Source organism: Microtus ochrogaster, chromosome 4 (genome assembly GCF_000317375.1).
Source record: "Microtus ochrogaster isolate Prairie Vole_2 chromosome 4, MicOch1.0, whole genome shotgun sequence".
NCBI classification, from domain to species: Eukaryota; Metazoa; Chordata; class Mammalia; order Rodentia; family Cricetidae; genus Microtus; species Microtus ochrogaster.
In genome coordinates, this window is record NC_022011.1 from 86165986 (window position 1) to 86187991 (window position 22006).

At 45.2% G+C, this 22006-nt stretch overlaps 1 protein-coding gene across 2 annotated transcripts in view; it reads right to left on the reverse strand.

The window, feature by feature from the left end:
* The window catches only part of Ttn (titin), a 270353-nt gene that overhangs the window by 172701 nt on the left and 75646 nt on the right, over positions 1 to 22006 (reverse strand). For both annotated transcript variants that reach the window (XM_013345840.2, XM_013345841.1), the window contains 35 exons: positions 21709 to 21987; positions 21318 to 21596; positions 20931 to 21218; positions 20437 to 20715; positions 19954 to 20235; positions 18753 to 19031; positions 18352 to 18633; positions 17132 to 17410; positions 16723 to 17010; positions 16279 to 16557; positions 15908 to 16186; positions 15523 to 15801; positions 15110 to 15397; positions 14685 to 14972; positions 13630 to 13911; positions 12933 to 13211; positions 12520 to 12801; positions 12103 to 12381; positions 11722 to 12009; positions 11298 to 11576; positions 10926 to 11204; positions 10549 to 10827; positions 10128 to 10415; positions 9662 to 9949; positions 7305 to 7586; positions 6800 to 7078; positions 5944 to 6225; positions 5549 to 5827; positions 4894 to 5181; positions 4485 to 4763; positions 4093 to 4371; positions 3730 to 4008; positions 2717 to 3004; positions 2282 to 2569; positions 1552 to 1842 (listed from right to left, as the gene is read on the reverse strand). In XM_013345840.2, coding sequence (XP_013201294.1) covers positions 1552 to 1842; positions 2282 to 2569; positions 2717 to 3004; positions 3730 to 4008; positions 4093 to 4371; positions 4485 to 4763; positions 4894 to 5181; positions 5549 to 5827; positions 5944 to 6225; positions 6800 to 7078; positions 7305 to 7586; positions 9662 to 9949; positions 10128 to 10415; positions 10549 to 10827; positions 10926 to 11204; positions 11298 to 11576; positions 11722 to 12009; positions 12103 to 12381; positions 12520 to 12801; positions 12933 to 13211; positions 13630 to 13911; positions 14685 to 14972; positions 15110 to 15397; positions 15523 to 15801; positions 15908 to 16186; positions 16279 to 16557; positions 16723 to 17010; positions 17132 to 17410; positions 18352 to 18633; positions 18753 to 19031; positions 19954 to 20235; positions 20437 to 20715; positions 20931 to 21218; positions 21318 to 21596; positions 21709 to 21987 — 9885 coding nt within the window. The remainder of the gene's footprint in view (positions 1 to 1551; positions 1843 to 2281; positions 2570 to 2716; positions 3005 to 3729; positions 4009 to 4092; positions 4372 to 4484; positions 4764 to 4893; positions 5182 to 5548; positions 5828 to 5943; positions 6226 to 6799; positions 7079 to 7304; positions 7587 to 9661; positions 9950 to 10127; positions 10416 to 10548; positions 10828 to 10925; positions 11205 to 11297; positions 11577 to 11721; positions 12010 to 12102; positions 12382 to 12519; positions 12802 to 12932; positions 13212 to 13629; positions 13912 to 14684; positions 14973 to 15109; positions 15398 to 15522; positions 15802 to 15907; positions 16187 to 16278; positions 16558 to 16722; positions 17011 to 17131; positions 17411 to 18351; positions 18634 to 18752; positions 19032 to 19953; positions 20236 to 20436; positions 20716 to 20930; positions 21219 to 21317; positions 21597 to 21708; positions 21988 to 22006) is intronic.

A 22006-nucleotide genomic window follows, 5' to 3' on the forward strand; every position in this document is an offset into this window, starting at 1 on the left:
ATGGCATGACAAAATGGGCGTGGGTGGTGTGATGTCATGACAAAATGGACATGTGTGATGTGATGTCATGACAAACGGGACATGTGTAATGTCATAAGAAAATGGACATGTGTGATGTGATATCATGACAAAATGGACACTGCGACATGATGCCATGACAAAATGGGTGTGTGTGACATGATGTCATGACAAAACGGATACATGTGATGTGATGCCATGACAAAATGGACACGTGTGACATGATGTCATGACAAACTCAACATGTGTGATGTGATGTCATGACAAAAATGGACATGTGTGATGTGATGTCATGACAAAATGGGCTTGTGTGATGTGATGTCATGACAAAATGGACGTGTGTGATATGATATCATGACAAGATGGACACGTGTGATATGATGTCTTAACACAGCTCTAATAGTTCAGTGTTTCTGAGACCTAGATAAAATAAGGCTACATTCATGATTACAACTTCCTGTATCACTACTTCAATAAGCCTCTACAGAAAAATAGCCTCCGAATTCCGTAGCAAGTATCTACTCAATGACAAAGCATCATGAGAATAAATCACTTTTCATTTCAGCACAGGTACTGAAACCAGATTCATTTCCGTTCTATCAGATAAATGATAAAATCTGGATTCATAGCTAAGACAACTGAGAACTATTAGCCTATTCACACAAGCAGCCTACTAAAGGTCTTGGCTCGCCCATGTATTCAGAGGTGGCCAGCCACCTCCCCAACAGCAACCATTCTGCGCTTTTCTGGGAAGGTGGTTTGTGCAATAATTATGCTGGCCTGTAAACTTACTGTCTGGTTGAAGCCATTATAGTTAGGAAGTCTGATAGGAAAGGTTTGAAATAATGCAAAAGTCTTCCTTTCCTAAAATAATAGCCTTGTGTTTACCTTTTATAATATATAAGATTCTACCCAAACACTGGCTTTTTGAGCATATCTTACCATTTTGTCTGGTGTTATAGTTTAATTTTAGAGCAGAAGATAAGAGTAGTATATACTAAACAGTGATTCTCTACAGACAAAGGGAAATGTTTCTGATTGCAGCTGGGAGCAAGCAAAGTCAATGTAACAGTTTTCAAAAACTTTCCACTTGTATTTTATATAATACCTCAAGGCAGATACAGACTATATTATATACAGATATCATAAACATGAGATTGAATATTTGATAAATAAATAATTAAGTGTATATACCAAAAAAAAAAAAACTTTTCAAATGCTTTTCATCAAAACCCCTGGCCCTTGTGCACACATGTTACGGCTTTGAGTCCTAGCTACTTCAGCAAGGTTGGGAACATGACTTAGAAATATGACACTGGAGTCCATTTATTAAGTAAATAATGGACTCTACCTGGGGTCATATAATAAAATTACGGATCATATGTTTTGAGCAAACACATACGGAATGGTGACAACTCATCCAACAATGCACGTTTTTGTTGGCGGCTCTACACTGAGCCCAGATCCCAGACGATACATGCATGGAGGTGTGTGAAGAAAAGCACCAAGGCCAGGGCTGGGAGAACAACTCACCTTTGATGACAATGGAAGATGTGCACAGCGCAGAGCCTGCATCGTTTGTTGCCTTGCAGGTGTATAAGCCTGCGTCGGCCATGCTTGCTCTCTTGACTTGAAGCAACAGTGCGTTGTTCTTGAACGTGATCTCACAGTTGGAAGTCGGATGGATCTCTACATTATTTTTGTACCAAGCAACAGTTATAGGCTGGGAACCTGCCACGCGCCCTTCCAGTTTGAATGAATTCCCTTCGGTCTCTTCCACTGTCTCAGAGAGTTTTTTAGTGAAACTTGGCGGGATTAGGCGCTCTGTAAGAAATTAACAAGAGAAATGAAAGGAATACAGAGATTAAGTTATTACCGTGAGGCTGTCACGGGAGGGGAGCCCTGTATTTAGCTAAACATCAGGGAAAATTAGTCAAATCCAGCATAACAATTCATGCTCCTGAGTACAGCTAGTTCTCAGCTGTTTTCTGACAGGATGGCTGGTTCACAGGCAATGACAGGACCAGACATTTGTAAGAAGGAAGACCCAGTCTTAGGGTTGAAGAGAACTTATCAACTTTTAGGAAATATGGATTAAATGACATCAGTTTTTCTTTCTGCAGACCTACCCCCTTAAACATTTTCATGTTGCTTTCAGCTGCTTCCCAAGAATCTACCACAATAAGCCCAGTGCAGCTAATGGTGGTCGGTTATGCTCACAAGTGACGGCGCTCTGCTGGAGCCCACGCTAAATCAACTCTACCTTTGATGTTAAGCTGGGCTGTGCAGGAGTCCTTTCCCACTTCGTTCACAGCATGGCAGGTGTACTGTCCAGAGTCGCCTTTGTCCACTTTGACGATGGTCAGGTGTGCACTGTTTTCCAGATAACTGATCTGGTAGTTCCCACCACTTCGAATCTCTCTGTTGTCCTTGGCCCAGCTGACTTTGATGGGCTGTGTTCCTGTCACATGGCACTCCAAGTCTGCGCTTTCTCCTACCACAGCATCCACGGGGGTCAGAGGAATATCGAAGAAGGGTGGATTCTTCCCCTCTAAGGAGATATTACAAGGAGAAGGTTTCACTCCGGGTTCTAGACTTAGGCCACGCCCATTGAAGAAACAACAATGTTTCCTTTCAAATTTTGTATCGAATTACAAACATTTCAGTTACAGAAACATAGGTCCAGGAACCAACGAACCTGTGAGAATGAGTTTGGCACCAGATGAAGCAGAGCCCACGGGATTTGTGGCAGTGCAAGAGTACTGGCCTGCAAGACTCCTGTCTGTTTTAAAGATGTTCAGAGTGGCGATGTTGTCTAAAAAGGATGTTTGCATATTTGGGCTGTCTTTCAGTGGTTTGCCGTCTTTGAACCAAGACACGGAAATGGGCTCTGATCCATTTATGGCGCATTCAAAAACCACTGGCAACCCCACGGTTTCCTGCACATCTCTCAGTTGCCGAGAAAATGACGGCGGAAGCTTTTGCTCTGCAGGAACAGGATTAAAGCAATGAACACAGCTCCTTATCTTAAATTTAGTTATAGGCATCCTGCAAACGTACAGGAATCTCTCTAGAGATTCAAGGGAGCGTTGACGGCTCTCAAATTAACTTGGAGATGGAAAAGGACATGTGAGTTTTTAGAGAACTTTGTATAGTAGAAGGCATGGAACAAAACAAAGCAACAAAACCTGTAAACCAACAAGATGCTGATCAACCAGAGGTCTAACTCTGTCACCCGGCAGAACCTCCTGCCTATTAAACTGTCTCCTAGCAAGCTGAATGAGACAGGCATGGAGTGAATTTAAAAATATGAACCGCTTATATTCCTTTAAGATTTAAAGAGGTAAATGGTAGCATGATCTTTCTATTTGTCAACATTTTACTGACTCCATACATTCAAAGAATGTAGAAAAAGTGTAGCCAGGTGTGGCAGTACACACACCTATAATCTCAGAACTCAGGAGGCAAAGGTAGGAGGATGATCCATGGGTTCAAGATCAACCCATCCAACTTGGTCTACCTAGCGAGTTTCATCCAGTAGGAGATATATAGTAAGATCCTCAGAAAAACAATCACCCGAGGAAATGCAAATTGGAATTACTTAAGCCCCAAAGCAGCATCTCTATTTCCCCCTAAAGAAGGCCCTTGTTGAGCATTTTAAGTGTTTTAAAAGAAACACATATCCATCTGCTTTGAAAACATCATTGTCACCTTGAACAGTCAGGAAAGTTGATGAAGATACGTCTCCCACGCTGTTCTCAGCCCTGCAGATATATTCTCCGCTGTCGCTGCTGTCAACCTGGGTGAAAACCAGCGTAGCCACGTTGTTCTTGAAATGCATTTTGCAGGTGGCAGTGGGCCTCAGCTTTGTGTCGCCTTTATACCAGGAGACCCCGATTTCCGGCGTCCCGCCAAGCTGGCATTGCAAAGAGGCAGAATCGCCGACTGTCACCTTCACAGGCTCCAACTGCCTGACAAAATAGGGTGGTTCTGCAGCAAAAGACATAAACATCCATGAAGGACAGGTCAGGACCACTGGCTGGGTGTGAGGCTCTGAGTGCAATAACCACGAACCTAGGATCAGGATCTGGGCAGAGCAGGAATCCTTGCCAGAAACGTTTTCAATGTAGCAGTTGTATTGGCCCGCGTCGTCCACAGTGCTGCTCAGAATCTCTAGGATGGCGGACTTTTCGGTGGTGGTGATATTACACCGTTGGGAAGGAGTGACATTTATACCATTTTTCTTCCACGTCACAGAGATGGGAGGAGTCCCAGAGAAGGTCCCTTCGAGGATCAGGGGCTTGCCTTTCTCTATACTGTAATCATTGAGTCTCTTCACAAATATGGCTGGAGCTGGTGTGAACAAATTGATAAAACAAAATCAAATACACACAAACACACACAAAGGCACAGCGCATCTGACTGCTATGTGCCATTTAACTGTTTAAACATAACAGCAAGCACACCTTTTACGAAGAGATGTGTTGTACAGGAAGCCCTGCCAGCCTCGTTACTAACTATACAAGTATACTCTCCACTTTGGGATGTGTCCACGTCAAACAACTCCAGTTCTGCCACTGAGTCCTGCAGAGACACATTGCACCTGGCCCCAGGCACAAGCTCGCTGCTCCCTTTGAACCAGCTCACACTGAAGGGAGGTGTCCCTTTCACAATGCTTGTGAAGGTGACATTACTGCCGGTTAAGACATCCATGGGGTCAGGTTTCTGAACAAAAGATGGTGGCTCTATAAAAAAAAAAGAAAAAAAAATACAAATTGGTAAATGGTTAGTATCTGCGACCTTCAACGGCTAAGTCCTCTGTGCAACGCGGTTGCCTATGGCTGTGTTTTGAACATTGCTGTGATTTGAACCGACCTCTCACTGTCAGAGGGGCACTACATTCATCAGAGCCGGCCACATTGGTCGCTATGCACGTGTAGGCGCCAGCGTCGGATTCTTCCAGCATGTTCACAGTGAGGGCACACGTGTTGTCTGTCAGTGTGGTCTGGTATTTCCGGCCACTGCTGATCTCGTTCCCATCATGGAACCACACAACGGAGATCGGGGGTGACCCGTAGACTTTGCACTCCATCACAACGGAGGAACCGGACAGACCGTTCGTCTCCTTCAGTTTCCTTGTGAACGAAGGAGGGATAATTCGATCTGGATAGGAGAAAAAGCAAACACAGCAAGGGGTGTCAGTTATTAAAGGACCCAAAGAGAGAATTGTTCTTTTGATGAAATATGGCTCGATCTATCTGGCTCTTTGGAAAGATTCTCTAGGTGTTCGCCATGGGGTTACGCAACATAAAGCCTGGAGAATGTGTGAGCTAACTTCCTAGGGATTCTTCCCAAAGAAAGGAATGTAACTTTGAGTATGGTTTTCTTCTATTTGTGCATGTCTGCTGCCTCTGACCCTGCTGCACCTGAGGATGTTAAGACTCGTGCTATACTGGGAAGGATGGAGCTTCTCTCTTTAGGACAGTTGGGGTCTTCACTGCTATCAAGGCGAATGAACAGGCCAACCAACCTGAAACTTGAATTGAGACCGTGCAGCTGTCTTTGCCCACAGGATTTTGCACCTCAAAGCTGTATATCCCGCTGTCACCAGGCGCCACGTTGATGATTTTCAGGCCTGAGACTTTGTTGAAGAAGCTTATCTTGTATTTGCTGTCACTCGTGAGTTCCTTTCCATCTTTCAGCCACTTGGTACTGAGTTCAGGCGTTCCGGACACTGTACACTCCAAGGTACAGGTGTCTCCTGCAGTGACCTTAACGGATTCTGGCTTTTCCACGATTGCTGCAGGCTCTGAAATAGTTGGATATCACAGCATAATTTAAAGTAAAACAGAATTAAAAAATAACTAAGGGAACGATAGACCTGCATGCACGCCCTGTGTTCTTCAGGACACCCTATGGACTCACCGAGAACAGACAGCGTGGCGTGGCACTCCTGCATGCCTGCATCGTTTCTGATCTGACAGGTGTATTTCCCAGCATTGGCTGGTTCTGCTCTGGAAAACTGTAGGGTTGCAATGTTTTCGGAATAAGAAATCCATACGTTGTCGCTTTCTCTAACAATTTCCCCTTTGTCCTTGAACCACGCCACTGAAATGGGCTCAGCGCCTTCAACTGTTGCCTGCAGCTGGACTTCTTTGCCAACGATGGTGGAAATGTCACTGAGCTTCTTCACAAACCGTGGTGCCGCTGAGGAGAAACAGACAGGAAGACGGGCTTCAACATCTACGGGACTGGTAGCATTTCCCCCATCACTCCCGTGATAACGTAGCATTTCATTTTGTAAAAAAGAAGCAATGGGACTGAGAACCCCTTAAAACAGTGATCCTCAGCCTCCTAAGTGCTGGGACCCTTTAACAGTTCATGTTGTGGTGACCCTCCAACCACAAAATTATTTTTGTTGCTACTTTATAACTGTAATTTTTCTAAAGTTATGAATCAGAATGTGAATATTTGTGTTTTCAGATTGTCTTAGATGACCCCTGTGAAAGGGTCCTTTGACCCCCCCCCACCCCAATAGGGGTCATGACCCACAGGTTGAGAATCACTGCCATAGAGTCTGTATCCAAAAGAGGCTGAATAGAGTCTAAAGTCCAAGGAAGACACATCACTATTTTGGGGGGCTATTTAGTTTGAGTTAGATGAAGGAAGTAGACCAAACATGGAAGGATTTAGATAGAAAAGATAGTTAGTGTTAAACAATCAACAGCAATGTGGGGTGCAGCATTAACGGTAAGCAGAAGAGAAGGAAGTGACTCTGTACCTTTCAGAGTGATGGAGCCAATGCAAGTGTCACTCCCAACATCATTGGTGGCTCTGCAGTGGTACTCCCCGATGTCAGCTGTGTCTACGTTCAGGATGTGGATGCTTGTGAGCAAGTTCTCAGACATGATCTTGTACTTCTTCCCACTCCTGAGTTCTCTCTTGTCTTTGTGCCAAGAAACTTGAAAGGGAGGTGTGCCCTGCAGCTCGCATTCCAGGTGAACGTCAGCTCCTTTGAGGGTCTCGACAGGAAAAGGCTTCTTGCGGAACACGGGTGGTTCTGGAATTGAGGGGGAAAAGAAAGTCCGTTAGGATGGACTTTGTGTTTAGACAAGGGGAAGAATTAGCTTTCTACCCCATTGGAGAAAGGGAGAAAAATATCTCTCCCATTTTTCTAAAAATTGGATTCTTAAACAACTTTAAAACATTATGGGAGAAGAAAGACTGAAACACATTGAACAAAAAGAGGAGCTGACATACAGGGCAGAGGTGGGGCAAAGCCTGACCTTTAACCTTCAGGGAGGTGCTGCTGCTGGCGCTCCCTGCTGCATTGCGAGCCTCGCAAGTGTAATCCCCGCTGTCTTCCACACTGAGACCGTGCATCTCCAGCACCGCCACCGAGTCCTCGAACGACATTCTGAACTTGCTGCTTTCTTGAATTTCAACCTCGTCCTTATACCACAAAACCTTGATTTCTGGAGACCCACCTATTTTGCATTCGTATCTGGTAAACTCATCTTGCTTCACGATTCGTGATGGGTCTAGCTTCTTAATGAACCTGGGTGGTTCTAGGGAGCCAAAAGGGAAGGCACAAGGCAAGGGACAGGAAAGACAGATGTATTACAAGATGGGGTAAATAAAGAAATCTCTTTCAGCATGGACTTCATCTACAGGAGACAAATTCATCGGATGCAGTTTAGTGAAGGGTAGCTAAGTGATGCCTACATACCCTAAAGAAGTTTATGTTTTGTGAACCCCATTACCCAACTGTGGCTAGAGAAAGAAGGCCTCTCTCTTGATTACACACCTGCCTCCCAGAAACAGAATCATTTTTCTACAGCCGAGCTCACAGGCCACATCACAGACGCCCCCTGGGGATTGCAGGCAGGAAGGACTGGGGTTATCCTGCCTGCATGTGAGTCAGTGGGAAGCTATGGCTTCAGAGACATTCATTATGGACTGTATACAGCCAGAGCAAAAGCGATCATATATCTTAATATTGCAAACTACAATAATCTCTTGTTTGCCTTCAGTAGATATCACTTCAACTCCCATCATTTCCTTTGGATGAAAGAGCAATGTTTTCTTCACTGACCAAACTTTCAGGCTCAGGAGGTGAATGGTTAGTTGTCTCATGGTACAAAAAGGTCTTGGACACTATTCTGAATTTTAAGGTATTTATCAACTACTGCTTCAGTAAGCCTAAATCTGGTTAGATAGCAGTCTGCGGAGGTAAACCTATAGTTTTAGATGAACATTTGTGAAATGCACCATAATTCTTTCATAACATTGGGTGTTATGGCATTTACATCTTAGGAGGCAGGCACATTTAAGGGTACCTTAGAGATCTGGAGTCCTGTTTGACCTAAGCTCCACATATACCACTTCCTCAACAATGTACTTTGCAACCTGAGACTTTACCTACATCAAACTGCAGGTTCATCCCTCCCCAAATAAAGCCACAGTGACTTTGACCTATTGCTCCTTATCAACTCTGAAATAAATCTTCCTTTTGTGACCCAAAGTCCCTGATACATGTCCTGGAACCAGAGGCAGTGGGTCAGTTCAGCCTACATGGGCACGAAAGCAAACTGTCCTCAAAATGGACTTTTAGGGGAACTCTCTTATTTATCATCTTAGGCTTACACGTATATGATTGTAATTAGATGTATCTTGGGAAGGACATGAACAGTGAGTTAGGGCTTACACCCATGACTGTCAATCACAACAAAACTATGCACACCCCAGACCTAGCAACCAGCTCTTTGTTTTCCTAGACTCAAAGGTGGGAGCCCTAGGCAGTGACCAGGAAGCTCCTGGGTCAATCCCACTCACCGCCGCTGTTATCTTGCAGAGTATCAAGCATGCACTTTTGCAGGACCTTCAAACGAAACTCCTTGATACTCTGCTAATTGTGTGTGCTTCTTCCATTTTTTGAACAAGATGCTAAGAACTTGGGAAGCCCTGGTCCAGATGGCAAGCCTGGCTAACACCAAGTCCCCTGACTTCTGCTTTCATTAAGCATAGTTGGTGGAAGAAAAGAAGCTCACCTCACAGTCGACCTGATTTTCTGGGAAGGACTTGATAGTTTGGAGTGGTGCTATGTTTTAGAGGGTAATGAATTCACTAATTTACTAAGCACTACTAAAAATAGGTCATTTGAAGTAATTAATTTATTTTTTGCCCTGTGATAACTTTTTTCCAAGCTAGGCTTTTCTTATTATTCTAGGGAATTTTTTTTGTTCATTTTTCTCCTTAATCTCTATTTGCAGAATTTGGAAATAAATTTTTCCAGTTAGTATTTTTCTAATTTTCTATTTTGAAAACAAATTCAAGGTATTTTCCCACTTAGAAGATCTTGGATTCATTTGTGACCCCTCTGTTCCTTCCTCCCTCCACTTCTTCTTTCTTCCCTTCTTTTTCTCCATCTTTCTGTCATATGGTATTAAGGATCTAACACAGCACGGCCTTGCGCATACCAGGCAAGCACTATCCCATGGAGCCGTACCTCTAGCCTCATTTGATCACGTGTAATTATGTGACTTTGGTCCTATCTATATACAGTCTTCATGCATATCAGCCACCTATATTTTAAGACACGGAAAACATGAAAGAGATTTCTGCACTTCACTCTAAGGAGTACCTTGGACACCCAGCTGAGCAGAACAAGAGTCCTTTCCCGCAATGTTGCTTGCGTAGCAGGTATACTGCCCTGCATCACCTTTGGCTACTTTGAGCACGGTCAGCGTGGCAGTGTTTTCAACCAGGGTCATCTTGTAGTTGCCCCCAGGGCGAATCTCACGGTTGTCCTTGGCCCAGGTGATTTTGATTGGCGCGGTCCCAGTGACATGACATTTAAAAGAGCCACTTTCCCCAAGAGCCAGCTCTACCGACACTGGCTTCAAATCAAAGAAGGGAGGCACTTCGTGCTCTGGAAAGAAGGAAGAGTGGCATGATGATGTCACTTTCCCTGCCCCAAAATCAGAGATAGAAACCAAAGGGCACCCATCTTGGTGGCCCAAGGGAGTGAAGCTGTGTTGTAACCGAGAGGGCGGTACTGTGAGTGACTCAGCAACCGAGAGGGCGGGACCGTGAGTAACTCAGCTCACCTGAGAGGAAGAGCTTGGCGCTTGATGAAGCGGTCCCAAGAGGGTTGGAAGCTGAGCAATTGTACTGACCAACGTGGCTCTGGTCAGTCTGCAAAATCTGCAGAGTGGCCACATGATGCACAAAAGACATCTGCAAATTAGAATCATCTTTTAAAAGTACGCCATCCTTGTACCAAGACACCTGAAGAGGTTCCGAGCCATTGACCCGGCACTCAAAGGCGACCGGGAAGCCCAGAGTCTCGTGGACGTCTTTCAGTTTTCTCACAAACGTAGGTGGGAGTTTGCGCTCTAGAAAGGAATAGCAGACAATCCTTATTTGTAAGAGAGAAAACACCTACAGCTTATTTGTATCCTCAGAAAGTTCTGATTAAAGCTAATCTATCGATACGCTGCAAGACTTTTCAAGCAAAAGCATCATCACCTTTGATAACCAGCACAGCGGAAGAAGCAACGGCCCCCACACTGTTTTCTGCCTTGCATGTGTACTCTCCCACATCGCTCTGGTCCACCTTGTTGATGACTAAAGAGGCAACATTGTTCTTGAATTGCATCTTATATGCAGGAGCTGACCGTAGCTTTGTGTGTTCTTTATACCAAGAAATCCTGATTTCCGGGGTCCCATCCACTTTACACTGTAAAGTTGTGGGCTCCCCGATAGCTGCTTCCACATGTTCCAGGGGTTCGATAAAGTAAGGCGGTTCTAAGACACAAAGAACGGTAATTGATCAGCTCACACCAACTCAAAGACAAAGCTGCACAGGAAGAGACAACAGGAGGAGGGGCTAACTGTCAACACACCTAAGACAGACACAAGAGCTTCGCAGATATCTTGCCCAGCTTCGTTTTCTATGAGGCAAGCGTACTGGGCATAGTCCTCTATGGAGCTTTCAAGAATTTCCAGGATGCTGGACTTTTCTGTTGTTGTAATACTGCAGTTGGGAGCCTGCGCCAGAGCATATTCGTTCTTCATCCAGCTCACGGAGATGGGAGGTGTGCCGGTGTAAGTCGCCTCCAGAACGATGGGGCTGCCTGTCTCCACACTGGTGTCCGTCAATCTCTTCACAAAAGTGGCTGGCTCTATAAGGAGAGAGAATGAGGGTAAAGCTGTACCTTCAGATGCTGCATCGGGAAGATTTTAGCAAGGAAAAGGCGCTGGATAAAAGAGCAAACCTTTCACAAAGAGGTGCGTGGTGCAAGAAGCGCTGCCGGCATCGTTGGTCACGAGGCAAGAATAATCTCCGCTCTGCAGTGGCTCCACCTCCTGCAGTTCCAGCTCAGTGACGAAGTCTTCCAAAGAAATGGTGCACGCGTCCCCTGACACCAGTTCCCTGCTGCCCTTAAACCACTTGACCTTGAAGGGAGGGGTGCCTCTGATGACACTGGTGAAGGTCAGGCTCATTCCAGGCAAAACTTCCACAGAATCAGGAGTTTGCTCAAAAGATGGCGGTTCTAAATAGCCCGGGAGGAAGGAAGACGAAGAGAAAGGGGGTGTTTGTTACTTAAAGGAAAGGAAGCAAAGATGGAGAAATGAACACAGAGGTGGTTCAGGCTGGACAGTGGGGAGAGAAGCAGCGGGGTGTCCTCGTCCACTGACCTTGGACAGTCAGCACGGCAGAGCTTTCATCCTGGCCGGCTACATTGGCAGCCACACACAAGTAAGTGCCAGTGTCGGAGGGTTCCAGCGAGTTCAGACTCAAAGTACAGACGTTATCCGAAAAGCTGGGCTGACACTTGGGACTACTACTGATCTCGCTTCCATCCAGAAACCAGCCGACTGAAATTGGGGCCGAGCCGGACACTCGGCACTCCAAAACAACAGAGGCGCCGATGGTGGCATTGGTGTCTTTCAGCTTCCGGACGAAGGAGGGCGGGACAATGCGATCTAGAGAAGAAGAGTTGCCATTCAGGGAGCTTTCTCCTCCTTCCACCCCTACGGGAGACGCTGTCACCATCGCGGCCTCCTTGTCATACTCACCCGAGATGTGGACAGAGACGGTGCAGCTGCTTTTGCCCACACTGTTCTCCACCTCAAAGGTATACAAGCCCTTGTCGTTCATCTCTGCAGAGGGGATCTTAAGGGAAGCCAGGTTCCTCACGAATGTTATGTGATGTCTGCTGCCTGCGGAGAGTTCTCGCCCGTCCTTGAACCACTTGGCTTTTAGTTCTGGAGTCCCGGCTACGAGACACTCCAACGTGAAGGGATTTCCAGTGGTGACAGTCAGGGGTTCTGGTTTCTCTACAATTCTGGCTGGTTCTGGAAGAAGAAAGTGTGTCACATTAAGAACAAATTCAGCTCACATTCAGTCAAGAGTTGGATAAGAGTCCTGTCCTCAGGAAGTGATTATAGGTCAATTCACGCCTCTTGTTCTCAGAGGTCTACTTTGCTACTAACCTAGTACAGTCAAGACTGCCGAACAGTCCCTCATGCCAGCATCATTTTTGATCTGGCACACGTATTTTCCAGAATGGGATGCTTCTGGACTTCCCAGTTGGAGCGTTGCGATGTTATCGACGAAGGAAATCCTAATGTTCTCACTCTCTCTGATGATGTCACCTTTATCTTTCAGCCAGACGACAGAAATTGGCTGGAAACCTTCCACCACAGCCTGTAGTTCCACAGGCTCCCCGATAAGGGTGGACGTGTCACTGAGCTTCTTCACAAACCGTGGTGGTTCTGATGAAAGAAATGCACGGATAAATGAAAAAGTAAGAGTCTCAACCAGAGCCACATTAGATATTAGCTGGGCAGGAACAGATCAAAGGAAGAGGCACATTGTGTGTGTGTGTGTCTCTCTGTGTACAAACCTTTGAACTTGACAGCGCAAACACAAGTGTCACTTCCCACCTCGTTGGTGGCTTTGCAGTGATATTCCCCTGTGTCAGGGGCTTCAAGACTAAAGATATGAAGACTCGTGTCGAAGTTTTTGGAGGTGATTTTAAATTTCTTGCTGCTTCGAACTTGCTTTCTGTCCTTAACCCACACCACTTCGAAAGGGGGCGTTCCCGAAATTTCACACTGGAGGATCACATCAGAACCTTTCAGGGCTCCAACTGGAGGAGGCTTCTGGGTAAAAACAGGAGGTGCTACCGGAAGAAAAGAGGATGAACAATGAGTGCAGCTGCTCACCAAAGGGGACAAATGGTGTCAGCATCCACATACCTAGTTTCTAGAATCTAGAGCTATTAGCTATGGAAAGAGATCACTGAGAGAGACTGTGTGGATAATGACGACACACGCTGACACAGGACAATTCATAAACTTTTAAGAGTTGTAAGCTTTTAAATTTTGGACCTTACAGATTGGAGATAAGTCTGTAACAGAGAGCTGGAAGGGGACTGGCGTCACAGATTCCTGAGGAATGCAGGGTTTTATCTAATCACCAGAAATCCTCAGGCTCAGGTCCAGCCTGAGCTCACGTCTGGATATTTGGACACCCTGAGACCTCGAGACCAATCATAAGGAGCCCACTGGAGAGAAGGAGGAGCAGAAGAGGGGGCTAACCTTTAACTTTCAGGGCTGTGCTGCAGCTGGCGTCACCAACGCCATTATGAGCTTCACAGATGTAGTCACCACTGTCCTCCGCACTAGCCTCGTTGATGGTAAGCAGTGCCACAGAATTCACGAAGGACATGTTGTATTTCCAGCTTTCGTGAAGTTCATTGTCATTCCGGAACCAAGAGACTTTGATTTCTGGGGAGCCGCTGATCTTACACTCCAGTTGGATGGATTCTCCCTGCTTTGCGACTTTCGAAGCGTCTAATTTCTTAACAAACTTGGGAGGTTCTATTAAACCAAAGGAAACAGTCAGTGACAGATAATTATGTGTTAAAGAGTTTATCCGTATAGTTGAGAATCCCCAAAGTTCACATGTTAATCGACTCATTATTAAGAAGGAACTTGCTAATGATTTCATGGTAAACTTTCCTATTAGGTGATTTAAGATATTTATCAGAGAATTTGACTGACATAGTATGGTCTGGATAGATCAGATAAAACATACCAGCTAATATAATTGCACATATATTTGATCGAAATTTTGTAACGATAAACCAGATGTTATATAACAAGAAATGATAAAAAGGGAGAGTAAAAAATTGAAACTATATTTTACAAAGTTCAATGGAAGAAGACTTCTTAAGAATTTAAAGACAAGGGCAAATAACTTCGGTTATCGCTCCTCTAACACAAAGGCATAAACTCAAATATAACTGCTAGTTTAACTCAAACATTTAAAGACTTAAGACAGCTGAAAATGGTGTCTCACACTTATGTTCCTAGCTCCCAGGGGACTAAGACAGGAGGATTCCTATGAGTTCCAGGCAAGCATAGACCATAAAACCAGAAACAAGCCAGGCAAAACACAATGTCTTTCTTATTTTTGGCATGACTGAGAGATTTAGCCCAGGGCTTCACATGGGCAAGGGAAGTGCTCTAAAACTGAGTTAGGCACAAGCAGGAAAAAAACAGACAAACAAACGAACCATGATTTGACACACAGAAGAAGATGACACAAGCATAGTCAAGAACCAGTCTTGGCAAGCACTATGCAGTGGTACCTTTTACACTCAGCTGGGCAGAGCACATGTCTTTGCCAACGTCATTGGTTGCTTGACAAGTGTATTGACCGGAGTCTCCTTTGCCCACTTTAAGAATCCTCAGATGGGGAGTGTTCCCCACACATGTGATAGTATAGTTTCCTCCAGGCCGGATTTCCTTGTTATCTTTTGACCAAGTGATTCGCATCGGTTGGGCACCGGTAACGTGACATTCAAAATCTGCACTTTCTCCGGCAATGACATCTATTGATACCGGCTTGATATCAAAGAAGGGGGATTTCTTAGGTTCTGGAAGATGAGAAGAAAAGGCAATGCGTATACAATAACATAGACCTTGCTTCCCTTTTGGCTGTCGGCTACTTCTGTCTTCACAATTAAATAAGAAATCAGGGCAGGGAAAGAGTAAGATGGGCATGGGAACAAACCTCTTGCCGTCAGTCTAGCAGTAGACGAGGCTGTGCCAAGTGGATTGGAGGCGGAGCAAGAATACTGGCCAGAGTGGCTCAAGTCAGTCTGCAAAATTTTTAACGTCGCCACATTATCCACGAATGACATCTGTAGATTTTCATCATCTCTTAAAAGCACCCCGTCTCTGTACCAGCACACTTGGATGGGTGCAGAGCCATTCAGGCGGCAAGTGAGCGTAACTGGTAACCCAACAGTTTGCTCAATGTCCTTTAATTGTCTTGCAAAGGACGGTGGGAGCTGGCGTTCTGTAGGAAGACAAGTTATACTTGAGTTATTAATATTAATGGATGAAAGGAGAAAAATCCCCATAAAGATAAAGGAGTTAGAGAGGGGAGAGGAAATGTCTGAGTGGCTAAGATCAAAGCGTCACCTTGAATTCTGAGGACCGTCTTAGAGGCAGCCGTTCCTATGCTGTTTTCTGCCATGCATGTGTATTCCCCGCCGTCATTGACGCTCACTTTGTTAAAGACAAGTGTGGCCACGTTGTTTGTAAAGTAGGTCCTGTATTCTGGAGTTGACCTTAACTTGGTGTCTCCTTTGAACCAAGACACTGTAATTTCTGGTGTCCCAGCTACTTGGCATTGCAAGGAAGCCGAGTCTCCAACTGATGCCTCCAGAGGTTCTAATTCCGTAACAAAATAAGGTGGTTCTAAAGAAGAAAAGCTCACAGTCAGCAAACAGAACGATGCAAGAGCAAAGGACCCACCCTGCATATTGGATAAATGCAAAATTCTCAAGAGAGGATGATCACACACCTAAGGTAGACACCAGAGCTTCGCAAACATCCCTTCCTGCCTCGTTCTCAATCTCACAGGAGTAGCGCCCTGCGTCGCCCTTTGTGCTGCTCAGGATCTCCAGAATGCATGTTTTCTCTGTGGTGACGATGCTGCATCTTTCCGACGGAGTTATGCCAATACCATCTTTTTTCCAGGTGACAGAAATCGGAAGTGTTCCACTATAGGTACCCTCCAGAATGACAGACTTCCCGGGTTCCACGGAGTGGTCACTTAGTTTCTTTACAAACGTGGCTGGCTCTGATAAGTGACAAAGCATTGTAGTTAGGCACACCATAAAGCCACCAAAATGCTAGGCGTCAAAAGAAGGAGAGTGAGCGTGTTTGGCAAACCTTTCACAAAGAGATGTGTAGTGCAGGATGCCCGGCCGGCATCATTAGAAACCACACAGGTGTACTCTCCACTCTGAGATACGTCAGTATTAAATAATTCCAGTTCTGCCACGGTATCCTCAAAATAGATGTTGCACCTGTCTCCTTTCACCAGTTCTCTGGCACCCCTAAACCAGCCGACCTTGAATGGAGGGGTGCCTCTGATGACGCTTGTGAAGGTGACATTTCTGCCTGGAAGGACTTCCAGTGGTTCAGGCTCTCTCACAAAAGAGGGCGGCTCTACACGGACACAGAAGACAATGGAAGGGTCCAGTCAGCTTTGGCCTTACTAACAATTTTGAATAAAAAAAAAATAAGAGTCCTTCAGGTGTGTGTCAGTCTGGACGTATGTCCAGAGAGGAACGTTTAATAAATGCCACACAAACTTGACTGTGTATCACTAACCTTGTACAGTCAATGCGGCGCGACACTCGTCAGAGCCAGCCACGTTGGCAGCCACGCACGTGTAACTGCCCATATCCGATGAATCCAGAGAGTTCAGCTGTAACGTGCAGACGTTATCTGAAAACGTCGTCTGGTACTTCGCTCCACTGACAATCTTAGTCTTCTCATGAAACCAGGCGATGGAGATAGGGGACGACCCAGCCACTTTACATTCCAAGACGCAAGAAGTGCCCAGGACCCCACCGGTATCCTTCAGTCTCCGTGTGAAAGAGGGAGGAACCATTCGGTCTGCGTGAAGAGAGGGAAATGACTTGTGGTGACTTGAGGCAACAGAAGAGATATGGAAAGAAGGAAAGCTCACAAGAGAAAGTGTGGCACGAGCGGAGCCGAAGAAAACGCCCAAACTGACCTGATACATCCACCACAGCGGTGCAGCTGCTTTTCCCAACGTTGTTTTGAACCTGGAACGTGTAGGTGCCTGCGTCTTCCTTGTCAACCGAGAGAATTTTTAAGGAAGACATTTTGTTGTAGAAGCTGAATTTGTGCTTTTGGCTACTGGTCAAGAGCTTCCCATCCTTGTACCACTCCACAGAGAGCTCGGGAGTACCAGCCACCTTACACTCCAGGCTGCATGTTTCTCCCACAGTCACCGTCATGGAGCCTGCCTTCTCTACGATGACTGCAGGCTCTGAAAGAAAGCATGAGATGCATCGCTGAAAACCTGGATCTTTCCTTGTATCTCTTCTCTGAACTGCAATGACTGTTTCTCTCACTGACGGTTCCATTTTCTCTCTCTCGGCTCTAAAATGTGATCTGTAATCCTACGCGCTCATAAAATTATTTGCAATAATTAAAAGGATGTTTGGGCATTTGTCTACTCCAAAACAATCTAGGCAATGTTTATCAGACAATGTAGTTTTTAAAAATAGTACAGAGACTATTTTGTAAGTACGTCTGCGTGTTTGCTGGGGGGTATATGCCACGGAATGTATGTGGGGTCAGAAGACAAGGCAGTCCAAGGATTGAACTCAGGCCCTCAGACACAGTGGCAGGCACCTTTACCCACTGAGCCATCTCACTGGGCCCCACATAATGTGTTTTGATTTGCACTTGACATTCTTTAGAGCAGAAGGCTCTGCTAATGAGTTACTCGGTGTTTTTTATTTCCCTCTGGGCTAACGTGCTAGAGAAGAGATCTCGAACATTCTCCTCACTTTCATTCTTATGGCTGGATGGAAATTTAATATCCCCAGCGATGAGCATGCAAATCTTTCCTTCAAGCATTGATCTTTGGAGGTTTTTGCCAGCGTAACCACCACTAGTCTGAAAGCAAAATTTTCTTGTAACAGTGGAGAGGCTACAAGTGGGTTTGTGTTGAAATAAAAGATAATCAGGAGATTTGCTACCCTCACAGAAAAGCAGGGCAGGCATATAAATAAAACAGCTAGCTAATTTTTTTTTTGTAAGAACCATAGGAATCAGAAAAGAGCACTTAAGATCAACTGTGTCTTTTTCCTAAGCCTTCCAAACAGTGAAGCTCAATAAGGTTCTGGAAGAAAATTCAGAACAAAGAGATCACATGGAAGTCATTGCAGCGACCGCCCCCAGGTTCTAACGGGGACCGCATACCTAAGACGGTCAGTGTGGCCATGTTCTCCCTCACTCCACCGTCGTTCTTGGCTTGGCAGATGTACTTCCCAGCGTTAGCCGGCTCCGCTTTAGCAAACTGCAGAGTCGCCACATTGTCCACGAACGAAATTCTAATGTTCTCGCTCTCTCTGACCACTTCTTCTTTCTCTTTCAGCCACTGGACAGAAATAGGCTGGGCGCCTTCTATGGATGCTTGCAGCTCGGCAGGCTCTCCAGCCACCACCGTGAGGCTGCTCAGCTTGGAAATGAATTTTGGTGGTTCTGAACGGGAAAAGATGAACGGAGATTGCTCAGAAAGCTTTCCGGGCAAGGGAAGAGAGAACACACGGAGCGTTTTGCTCATGCCTGGCATTTCTGCTGTGCGCAGAAATTACGCTCACCTTTTAGTTTTATAGCACAGACACAGGTGTCAGTGCCCACTTCATTCTGGGCTCTGCAGTGGTACTCGCCGATGTCTGTAGATTCCACGTTGAGGATGTGAATGCTCGCGTGGAAATTCTTAGACGCGATCTTGTACTTCTTGCTGCTTCGGAGTTGGCGCTTGTCTTTAAACCACACCACCTCAAACGGCGGTGTTCCTGAAAGCTCGCATTCAAGACTAACTTCTGTGTTCTTAAGGGTTTCTACTACAGGAGGGAAGCTGCTAAAAACGGGTGGTTCTGGAAAAAAACAAGAATTTCTCATGAGTTGGGCTACTTGATAGCCTCCAAGATAAAAAAAAAAAAAGGTTTTTGTTTTTGTTTTTTCCCCAATTAGAAGCATGGTTTAAGATAGTATCGTATGTAGGTAGCACTATCACTTTTTGGCAAGATAGGTGGAGAGTCAAGATGCACCCTAGAGGGCTCAGTTGGGAAGGTCAATGTGCTGCTTTATCATGGACTACAAAGACGGATACCAAATTTATAAATAAGCAAATGTATCAATGAACGGAAATTCTGTGAAGTATGGAATTTTGGCTTTAGAAATTAAAAAAAAGAATGTCATTTCCACTTTACAACAGAGACACCCAGAAATCACAAGATCGGCGGTGATCTGAGCCTTCCTACTCTTAACAGTCATCTTACAGGACAAACTTGAGTTTTATGGTAAAGCATGCTGAGAAGAGGCTGTTGTTGAACATACGGGCACTATTTGCACCACAGGAAAGTCATGGTTTTTACACAAAGGAGCTGGTTTGTGAGAAAGAGGAAACATATTACTGTCATTTTAAAGATGTAATATTAAAACCTAGATTGTCTGTATGTTACATCATTATGATGCAGACTATACTGGAGATACTGATATAGTTTCAGTGTGACTGAAACCAAAGGATCAATGTAAACACTTCCCATTCATTTCTGTTTGTGCATTTTAGCTGATGTGTTGAGGTGGCCAAAATTACAGTATCAGAATTACAGGAAAAATATGTCAAAACACCCAAGTGAATGTAAACAAATCTTAACAAGAAATAGCATTCGATGGGTGACATGACTCTATCTTGGGCAAATCCCCTTGGGAGCAGTGAAGCGTGAGAGGCCTTGATGCCCAGGGGAGAAGAAGGTGATGGGTTTCTGTTAATGAGGAACAGAAGGAGGAGTCTACCTTTTACTATAACCTTTGTGCTGCAGCTGGTGCTGCCAGCAGGATTCTGAGCCTCAAGGATAAAATCTCCGCTGTCCTCTGTCCCGAGGCCGTTCATCTGTATGACTGCCACCGAGTCGATGAACGTCATTTGGTACTTGTCACTGGCCGTGAGTTCATGCTCATTTCTGTACCACACAACTCGGATGTCTGGAGAGCCAGTGATCTTGCACTCCAGGCGAGTGGAGTCACCGGCTTTTACTATTTTGGATGCTTCCAATTTCTTTACAAACTTCGGTGGTTCTAAAGAGTCAGGAAAAAGGAGATCATGAAAAGAGACCAAAAAATCACAGACGCCCAATTGGGTAGTAGATAGGAAAGGGAGACACAGGACCAAGGTCTGGGAAAATTACTCAGCCATGTTAGAAAGCTGCATTGTAACAGAGTCTAGGAACAACAGAGGCACGAGTCAGACAGAAACATCAGACAATCAAACTTGCACACCTGTCACAAGCAACATTGTAGTGCAAGAGTCGCTACCAACGTCATTGGTAACTTGGCAAGTATATTGGCCCGTCTTGGAAGCATCCACTGAGTAGAGATTTAAGAAGCTCGTTGACCCCTCTAGGCCAATGAAACATTTCGGTCCTGAGACAAGTTCCACACTATCCTTGAGCCACTTAATTTTGAATGGCGGCGTTCCTTTCAACACAGCCTTAAATTCCACTGTAGAGTCAGGTATGGCTTGCTGCCGCTCGGGTTTCTCTAGGAAGCTTGGTGGTTCTACAGATTTTAAGAGAGTCATATTTAGTCACAGCCCAATATTTTTTTTAATGGGTATATAAGAAAAAAAACTCAAAAAAGAGGCAATGATTAAGTATTTCTTAAACTCAATGAATGTGCATCAAAAGAAACAGAATTACTAAGATCTTTTACCTCTGAAGATACAAGGTTAAGAGCAGTACCCAAAGAGTAGAAGAGGACAAGGCAGCCCTCACCTTTCACGGTTAAGATGCCACTGCAGGCGGCGTCTCCCGCCACATTGGACACCTTGCAGGTGTAATTCGCAGTGTCTTCTAGTTCCAAATGGCTCACTTCCAGCGACACGGTGTTTTCGTGACATACGAGTCTGTATTTTGCACTCGTAGATATTTCTTTTCCATCCTTAAACCACTGAGCACTGATAGGAAGTGATCCCGAAACCTTGCACTCCATTTGAATAGAAGAGCCCAGAACTTTATCCATCTTGGTTAACTTTTTGGTGAACGATGGGGGAATATCTTGGTCTATCCAAGGCAAACAGCAAAAACACACCATTAACACGCTGCTGCTTGTTTACAAGGTGTCTGCTATTCTTAAGGGTAGCTGGGGGGGGGGGTTCACACCTAACACTCTCAGGTAGGCATCGCAGCTACTGCTTCCGAAGTCATTTTCCACCTTGAACGTGTACTGCCCACTGTCTTGTTTCATGACCGACTGAATCCTAAAGCTGGCCACATTGTTTTCAAAGCTCATTGAGAAGTATCTACTGGGTACAATTTGCTTCCCATCTTTAAGCCATTTGACTTTGAGTTCTGGTGTTCCGGCTACCACACACTCCAGGGTGACCGGGTCTTTCTCGGTAACATCAACTGACTTAGCTTTCTCTATGATTTGAGCAGGTTCTGCAGTAAGAATGAAAATGTGCATAAGTTAGGTCAGTAATTCTCTTGGAACCCAGCTATGCTGATAAAAACATCTCTGTAGACCGCTCCTGAAACAGAACCGTTCACCGACCTTGCACTAGAAGGAAAGCGTAGCACCTCTCAACTCCCGACTCGTTCTTGGCTTGACATGTGTACCGCCCACTGTGGCCATTATCTACACTCCGGACTTGAAGCGTGGCTACGTTGTCCACAAATGAAATATGGACATTGTCACTTTCCTCAAGAATCTGGTCATCCTTCAGCCAAGTTATAGAAATCGGGGGCGAGCCTGCAACAGTACTCTGAAAGGTGGCCGAGCTCTTCAAGACAGTGGTGACGTTTTCAATCTTCTTGATAAAGGACGGTGGCTCTGTGATGAAACGAGACAG